The following is a 9,002-nucleotide window of genomic DNA, read 5'->3' as shown; positions in this document are numbered from 1 at the left end:
CTGGGGTGGGTGGATTCACCTTTACACTCATTTTAGAGGATACTGATGATGCAAGGACAAATATTTTGGAAGCCAATCCCTGTAATTACAAAGCCACTTAAAGGGGACCTATAGTGCCTTTTCCCAGCTCCAACATCTCACTTCCTCTCTACTTGTGACAGGAAGACATAAACAAGCAACATAGAGGGCAGCCATGTGGATCAGCATTGCTGGTGGTGCTGCACTACACTGATGTAGAAAATGAATACCCGTATAGTGGTTGTAGTCCAATCCAGTCACTGATGGAGTGATGCTTAACCCCATTCCAGACAGGCGTGTGGTGCCAACATGCAAGGAAATAAATAATTCTGCTGCTACTAGCACATCTAATGTTAGGCGCCCTTGGCAGATCAATGAGCTAACATGATGATTATACAAGATAAAAATCCAGGATTTTAAAAAAGTGTTTAAAGCAGTGTGAAGCCTGAGCTTTTTGGCTCATGTACAAAGGCTGAGCTCATTATTTGAAACTTTAGCCATGTTTCATATGAACTGCTACTATTATAACCATATACATACATGGCAGAAAGTGGGGGGAAAAATGAATAGTTGACCTTTAGGAATCATGACTGGCAATAGACTTTTACTGTGCTTCTGTTCCACATGAACAGCTGCATTACAAGTTATGTGGTGAGATGATGTGGCATTTATTTCTCATTGTAAAAGCTGCTGCATGAGAGCACAGCAGTTCTTCCTGGCTGTTGTTTCTTGTAGTTCTATGGTGTAATCTATGCTGTTGTATGCATGCCTACCTGTACTGCTATCTGAACCTACAGCGCTTCTGTGACAGGTGTGTTAGCAATACACAGCAGAAGAGCGCGCACACAGCAGTTTCAATCGAACACTCACCCAACCCAACCATCACTGCATATGCACACACCCATTAACTCCTGTGTCACAGCCAAAATTGTAACAGCCAAAGCACAGCAATGACTGGAGCCATAATCACAGTGACAGCTATATGTCATCCAATAGCTGCAGTAATAATCACTGGAGACGGTGAGAAGCTGGATGGACTAGCTGCCATTATTTCTGAATACTGTGCTACAGACTGAGCACACAAAGCTGAGGGTGCCCTGAATTATGCTGTGCTAGCAACCAGTGCAGCCTACTCCTTTATACATGATGCCATCAAACAGCTCAGCCAATCGTTGCAGGTGAGAGGAAAAATGTACTTAAGCTTTCCTCATCGTCCTTAATTGAGTCTTTAAAAAGAAATGCAACATGGTAGCAGCCTCCAACATACATGATTAGAATGGACTTCGTGGTGGTATAAGAGGCCTGCACGCTGGTTAAAGTCAAATATTCAAAGACACCAAATCATAGAAACATGTGCTTTATTTTTATTTTTTAATGTTTTTAATTGAAAAAACATTTTTAATGTCTCTTATCTACAGTGCAGTCCTTAAATATCCTAAGGCAGGGATGTCAAACTCATTTGACATTGTGGGCCACATAAGACCCACCTTGATGTCAAGTTGGACCAATTAGATTCAATTTTATTTATATAGCATCATATCACAGCTGTTACATCAATGCTCAACCAGTGAAACTCCCCTTTCTGTCAGTGTAAAGCTTAAGTACACATTTAATTCTGACATATCTTCAAATAAGAAAGAGAAGTGAACTTTCAGCCACAGGTCTTAGTTTTTCTACATTATAAACAAATGCTGCTGTATTAAATGAAAAAAATATGTTGGCATGACTCTTTGGGCTTAAACTGTGATAAACAAATGTGTGAAATTGCAGGAAAATTTTCACGTAGGTCATTATGCGTCACTATTCTGTCATTTAATTGTTTTTCTATTATTTAATTACTTTAGTTTAGTATAAATGTAGCAAAAGCTGTGAAATTTGAGAAAATACAGAAAATACAATGGTCAGATCAAACACATTACATAATATTGTGCCTAATAGATAAAATACACAAACTCCAAAGTCCATAGGTCGACACTGGCACTGTTTTGCTCACAAATATGACAACAAAATATAATGTCCAATAATTTTACTGAATCACTGTATTTTGGTAGAGATAACAAATTCAGTGGGTGTAATGATGCTGAATTTGGAATTCCACAGGCTTCATTAAATGACTTAAGTTCAAATGGAAATGGAACGAAGCCATTTGTATCAATCTGTCAGACCACTACCTAGTATTTTTAAATGTTAAATGTATCTCGGCCTGGCACAGACTGTGATAAGGAACAGGAGACGAGATGAGGTGGTGGCTTGGAAGAGAACCTTGAAGAGAACTTGGGTTTCTCATCAGATCAGTGTTGGACACAGGGATGTGTGCAAATACCTTTTTCGCATACTCTAAGGGAAACCTAAGAAAGCAGGCTGAAGCTGAGTTAGTCAAATCTGGGAGCTGATGTGGGAGTCCGAGAGCGAGAGCCTGCAGGAAGGAGGGAGCTTTTATAGCCCAGCTCCGTCGCCCCAGATGCAGCTTGTGTAGCTAATTACACCTGCAAAACAAAGCCCAGCACAAAAACCAAAACACAGAGCTAGTGCCTATGGGTCATCACAAATGTGACGGGGGGAAAATACCAGATAGCAATATTTAGACATTTAAAATATGCTGCGTTGTGCTTTATCTTATCCTCTCTAACTGTTGTTGGTCTGAAGTGAGTGAGACAACTTTTAAATCAATGAAATAACTTCATAATGGATCGGAAACCACAGTAGTATCATCTTTGTTATTCAGCTACACTCACCCCCCACTTCGTTGTGTGCAGCTGCTCATTTATGCAAATATCAACTGCTAATCAGCCAATCAAATGACAGAATCTAAATATTGAAGATGACCTGCTGAAGCCAAGCGACAAAATGGGGAAGAAACGTGACTTAAATTACTTGTAGCATGGTTGTTGGTGCCAGACCAAGGACCAAGGTCTGAGTAAACTACTGGGATTTTCCTGCACAACCATCTGAAGGGCTTCCAGAGAATGGTTGGAAAAAGAGAAAACACCCGGTGAACCGCAGTTCTCTGGGCAAAAATGGGTTGTTGATGCCAGAGGTCAGAGGAGAAAGACCAGACTGCTTAAAGCTGATAGGAGAGCAACAGTTATTTAAAAATCATTCGTTACAACAAAGGTATGAAGAAGAGCATCTCTGAACATAAAGCTGAACTTTGAAACAGAAAGGGATGCTATTACATGAACGGGAGTGGTCTTCTGCTGTTGTAGCTCATTTATATTTTATCTATGTAATACTGGAGATGTTCAAGTCATGACTGTTTTCATATGGTCTGTTTTTTATTTCCTTTTTTTGCATTAAATGTAACAAAGGTAGAGGAGTAGAAGATAAGCACCGGTGTGAGATCTCACTAACACTGATGCTATTGCCTGTGTCCTTTTGTGCTAGCATCCTACCCGCTTTGAAGCCGGCCTTCCTCCATGCATCTTTAATGTGCTTGGTTCCTTATAATTAAAAGGCCCCACTTGATGGTTGGTGCAGTTCTCGTTGCCACGTTGAGTGTTTCCTTTTTTTGACTTTAGGTATCCAATCACCATAAACACAGCTTTGGAAAATGTGACCAAGAAAACAACAAGAGCCAATATGGAAACAGCAGCCCTCAGGTTCGTGATAATGGCATCAGTGTCGTGAACCTTAACAAGGTACTGAGCAATGGTTTTTCTGTGGACTCTGCCCTTCACTGCTTCTACTGTCTCACAGCTGTACAGTCCAGCATCAGAATAGGAAGGTCTGATGATGAGACCCAGACTCAATACAGTGAATTGTGGACCAAAATGAAGGACATTGTGAGAAAAGTTCCAGATGATCGGTAGGTTGGTGTCAGGGGAACATGGGAGGAGCTGAGATATGTTGACGTTGAAGTAGACAGTGACAGGTTTCTTTTTTGCTGAGGGACAGATCAAACAAAACAAAAAGCATTTTATATCTCCATGTTGTTGTAAATGGTAAAAATGGGTGATGAGTTTTTGTCAGCCTGCACGTGTTTGAACTGCAAGAGAATTCCATGAATGTTGTACTTACACTCAGAGGGTGGGCACATCATGATGTCTCCATCACTGAGACTCTGAATCCTAGAAGAAGGGCAAAACTTCATTTAGTCCAAAGCTTAGCACTCTCCCTTTTCAGCATGGTCAGTCATTTGGCTTACATAGATGAGTTTGATGCACCAAAAACCGATGCACACTGGCTTCTGATCTGGTCCCAGCCACAGTATGGATCTCTGGCAAGAAGGCAGTCATCACATGATGTGTAGCGGCTACAGTCTCTAACATTAATCTGAACAGCTGCATTACTGGTGCCACTGTACAGATGGCCCTACAGGGCGGGGGAAAAAAACAACAACAAAAAATAGTTTACAGCCATCTCTCTACAAGCATATTTAAATTACCACTGCTCAGAGCTGAGTAAAAGAGCCATTAAACTCAAGTTAAAGATTTCCCAGCTTAGTTTTGCATTTGGACAAAATTAGTGAACCTCACAGTCTTGGAGGAAAGCTGCAGGAAATCCACAGGCTGAGGCTCTTTAAACAGCTGCAGCTCCTCAATGATACGCCCGTCCTCACCTTCAAACTTCACCGCTTTCTGCAGCCAACCAGTATCTGTGGGAAAGAGGAATAAATCCATCATGGAGCTTCATCTGTCAGTGTGATTCATCTGTCTTGTGTGATTGTGTTACTGGCATGGATGAATGTGTACCTGTGCCGACGAACATAATCAGGTGCTGTTGTCCATTCAGTGATGTGACTTGATCCACAACAATTTTTGAAAAATGGGTCATTGGCTTGAAAAGCAGAGGCTTGCCAGTGATCGGTGTAACCACCCCCTCCATCAGAGGGTGGTTCTTTACAAACAACAGCGTTGTGTCTGAGAGGTTCAAAGAGCTCGTCAGGCCGCTGGCATGCATTTCGTCATCAATGCACTGAGTATATGACAGAAAGCAAGTCATACTATGTTGTTCTTTATTTAAAAGGAAAAATCTGTTAATATATAAAGTCTTGGCTTAATACTCACTGAACCAGGGTAGGGGGATGGCTCCTGTCCTGTGTATATGTCCCAGTTCCCAGTATCCAACTCAGTCAGAAACCTCCCACTAAACACCTGGCTGATGTCTGACAGCTTGTATGCACAGACAGCAGAGTGAGTGCAATCACAGGAGGGCTCCCTGCCACAGATACAAAAAATCCCTACAGTATATATGACTGCTGATACACAGCTTATACCTGTACTTGGTATTTGTTTGCAACTTAACACAAAATGTTTTATCTCAGAAAATAATTCTAATATTTCATTTGAAAAAGCTGAATTAAATTTATTTTGGTATGTCTCATTTTGTAATGTAATGACAGCATGTACTTGAGCTGTTTTAGCCCATATTAACCACATTTTCCCCGCGGAATTGGAAAATGTTCCAAACAGACTCTTGTAATGTCAGGAATGTTTGGCCACCTTAATTTAGTGCTACAGAAATGTTCTTTGAAGCTGTGAGGTGTGGTTGGGCCAATTATCCCTTTTCAGTAGTTCCACTGCGGTGTCATTCTCTCTCTTCTTCATCTCTTTGCATGCCCCCTTTTCTTAAATCTCTAACCCTGATTCATCAGTAAGTAGGGGTTTTCTATGATCCACTGTGACTGCAGATACGCCTTCGCCCACTGGACTTGTTTCCTTTTCTGCTAGGTAGTTTAGAGATACTAGACCTCTGAGATAATTATCAGCCAGCTTGTGGTATCTGTTGTTGTTTCTTGTCTCTTGTGTTTGTTCACTTTTACTCTGCCTTGTGATTTAATCCTGAGATTATTTACTGGTGGCTTTGTGACAAACTAAAGAAAGTTCTAAGAGAAACATGATGCACCACCATATTTCTAGCAGTGAACAATTGCTGCAAGCTATGATGAGATGACCTGAGCTGTCATGCACATTCAGTGGCAAGATTTGGACTAAATTAGTTTAGTTTGACCTAAAAATGGCACCATTTATATATTTACCTAGACATCCATCACCCAGTTGCCAAAATCATTTAATCAAACTTCACTGGAACAATGAACAAAGGCTCATTAAGTCATTACAGTCCTGTCGCTTTAGTTTTATCAGTACTGTACATGCAAAATAATGATGCTATAATACAAATTAACACAGCTTACGAGTTGGAGATGAATGTGGCATAGAAGACGCTGTTCCTCCAGTCATTCTCGTCCGAGAGGAGAAAAACATCCTGGACCAAAGATGGTGAGCCAACATCTCCAAATGGACAGTCCAGTCTGGCTTTCAGGAAAGAAGTCCACTTTTGCTGTAGTGTCCTTTTGCCCCCCAAGTCACTCTAAAACCAAACACATAAACAACTGTAACATTTGTGCCATGTTACAACAACATTTACTGCACAAGAACCTGGCCCTGATATTTTCTTTATCAGATGAGTTTACAGGAGCTACCTTACACACACGAGCAATCCTGGACACCGGGATGCTGCCGTGAAGTTCCTCCACAGCATTTTCATAGAAGAACAGAAACACGTTGCCATCTTCACCCTTGCTGCTATTTTTGCTTGCTTCAGTGAGGCTTATGGAAATCATAGTGGGATCTGGGTCAAACCATTTACAATATGAGATCAAAGAGTTAAGAGTTTTACAAGGTTGAGCTATTAAGATCTGTCTCAGGTATCTGACACCTTATGATGAGGTGCATAATTGGGTTACATGTCCAGAAAGATGAAATTACCGTTTAACCAGGAGAGTTTTAATTCAGTCTTGACAGGGTTTAGTCCGAATCTCTGGAACACCGATTCTGTACCCAGAAAGTTTGTCGAAGCGGCAGAGTACAAAGTATCACCTTTTGAGTGGAGAGGAAACAACTTTAGCTTTTTGGAATCTCATCTTATGCCAGACTGATATTCATCAAAGGAAGAAGAACACATACAGCCACTCACCATCCATGAAAGTAGCAAAGCGTTGGTAGGGGTCAAAAGGAATTTTCCCCCTACCTGTTTGTGGTTTTCTTTCCAAGGAGAAAGTTCCGTTTGTTAAAGTCTGTTAAAGATTAAATCAAAAGTTTAAGGGGCTCACTTTATTAATCAGTGCGGACCGTGTTTTCACTACATACTAAACTTTACAAAACACTATGAGCTGTTACAGTAACGGCAGGGTTTGGTGTAGTATTGAATTTTCTCGTCATCTTTTTGACTTTTGTTTCCTGTTTTCATTTTTATTTTTTCAAGCTGGGTTTTGGAGTTGTTGTCAGGTGTACACATTTACTCTAGTCTCCCCTGTGTTTAGTATTTGTCCTGCTGGTTTTCTTCATGTGTCCTGCACTTTCTCTGTGGGTGATTGTAAGTAACAAAAGTCATTAATTTCATGCCAAAATAGTGAACTGGCATGCCTTATTCATTTTCATGCCAAAAGGTAAATAAAAAAATCAAAACAATATCTCTTACTCTCTATTACTAAAATACCTCATTATGAACTGTAACAAGGTTAAATAACCAAACTTTTTTTTAAATAGCCTCCGGTTTCATCTAAAGATCACCAACTAGATGTGTCCTTAATAAAAAAGTCTATATATATATATTTGTGTGTGTGTGTGTGTGTGTGTGTGTGTGTGTAAAAATATATGTATATATATATATATATATATATGTGTGTGTGTGTGTGTATATATATGTGTATATATATATATATGTATATATATATATATATATATATATATATATATATATATATATATATATATGTATATATATATATATATGTATATATATATATATATATATATATATATATATATATATATATATATATATATATATATATATATATATATATATATATATATATATATATATATATATATATATATATATATATATATATATATATATATATATATATATATATATATATATATATATATATATATATATATATATATGTGTGTGTATATATGTATATATTGAATGCAAACTGATGCTACCAACAGTTAAGCTAAGATTATCTATATTTGCTATTTAACAAACACAGATTAAAATTCAATCCCTGAAGTTTAACATTTTACTGCTGAAGATGTACAGAAATAAAATAAATCCCACACTATATAAAACAGTATCTGTTTGAATATTATGTATTATTTTTACTAAATTGTTAATTTTATATATTTTGCTCTTTTGCTCCAGCTACAAATTGAAACACAAGCCAATGCTTGTCTTTGGAAATATATTATATTATTATATCTCTTTTTCCATTTAGGATATTTTATTTTCCTGATTTAGTGGCATATCCATGTCTTTACGTTTGTTCCTTTGTTTTCTAAGTTTGCTTTTACAAAGATACTTACCATATAGTCACACACAGGGTTGAAAGCGTTTGTCCCACACACAAGCATTTTACTGTCCTCCATTGTGTGCAGGGTCCTGATAAAGTTATCACATTCCTGTTGGAAGACCATACACAAATAAAGGAATGAAGTCCCAAACTGTAAGTTGTGTTTGGGAGTGAAAACCTGCACTTAGAACTGATGATATTCGCTAACTTTTTACTATACCTCAGCACTCTTGCCCTTCATCTGACAGAGGTCTTTATCTGCAGAGCTCACAGCCCATTCATTCTGGAAGAAAAAACTATTGGTAATGACCAAGACTCTTTTATGTTTGACAAGCTTCTCAGGGTGCTCTGTTTGAGTATTTCGAAACATGCAGATTCATTCTTTCATATTAAATAGGGTTCGCCATTCTGAAATAGAGCACAGCGGTCTACTCAGGCAAACAAAGGTCATACCTCAGTGGTCTGTTTGGTGATGTCATCCAAGCTGAGGGTGAGCACTTTCCCTCTGGCACCAAGGACAAGCTGACCAATGTCTTCTCTTACCATCAAAGAGCTCAAACTGTCAAAGCCAGACTCTTTGAACTGTTTCAAGTTTATGTCTAGGGCAGACAAGTGGACAAGGAGCTTGAGGTTATCATTCAAACCCATGCATTTTAATAATGTCCACTTTGATGTGCTATAC

The 9,002-nt window shown here is 38.6% G+C and overlaps 1 protein-coding gene across 2 annotated transcripts in view; it reads right to left on the bottom strand.

Moving 5' to 3' along the window:
- Nucleotides 1–3,205: 3,205 nt before the first annotated feature.
- Nucleotides 3,206–9,002, bottom strand: part of LOC116314145 (semaphorin-4E-like) — a 13,720-nt gene continuing 7,923 nt past the window's right edge. Inside the window, exons 3-15 of one of the 2 annotated variants that reach the window (XM_031732047.2) lie at nt 8,774–8,919; nt 8,541–8,603; nt 8,334–8,429; nt 6,934–7,033; nt 6,726–6,836; nt 6,440–6,588; nt 6,152–6,327; nt 5,025–5,175; nt 4,710–4,932; nt 4,494–4,612; nt 4,163–4,329; nt 4,036–4,085; nt 3,206–3,901 (exon numbers count right to left, since the gene is read on the bottom strand). In XM_031732047.2, the coding sequence (XP_031587907.1) occupies nt 3,399–3,901; nt 4,036–4,085; nt 4,163–4,329; nt 4,494–4,612; nt 4,710–4,932; nt 5,025–5,175; nt 6,152–6,327; nt 6,440–6,588; nt 6,726–6,836; nt 6,934–7,033; nt 8,334–8,429; nt 8,541–8,603; nt 8,774–8,919 (2,054 nt within the window). In that variant the 3' untranslated portion in view covers nt 3,206–3,398. The remainder of the gene's footprint in view (nt 3,902–4,035; nt 4,086–4,162; nt 4,330–4,493; nt 4,613–4,709; nt 4,933–5,024; nt 5,176–6,151; nt 6,328–6,439; nt 6,589–6,725; nt 6,837–6,933; nt 7,034–8,333; nt 8,430–8,540; nt 8,604–8,773; nt 8,920–9,002) is intronic. The other variant, XM_039603307.1, reaches the window with a different exon arrangement.

Source organism: Oreochromis aureus, linkage group 19 (assembly GCF_013358895.1).
Source record: "Oreochromis aureus strain Israel breed Guangdong linkage group 19, ZZ_aureus, whole genome shotgun sequence".
Lineage (NCBI taxonomy): Eukaryota > Metazoa > Chordata > Actinopteri > Cichliformes > Cichlidae > Oreochromis > Oreochromis aureus.
Note: the sequence above shows the minus strand (reverse complement) of the source record. Positions and strands in the feature narration are given on the sequence as shown.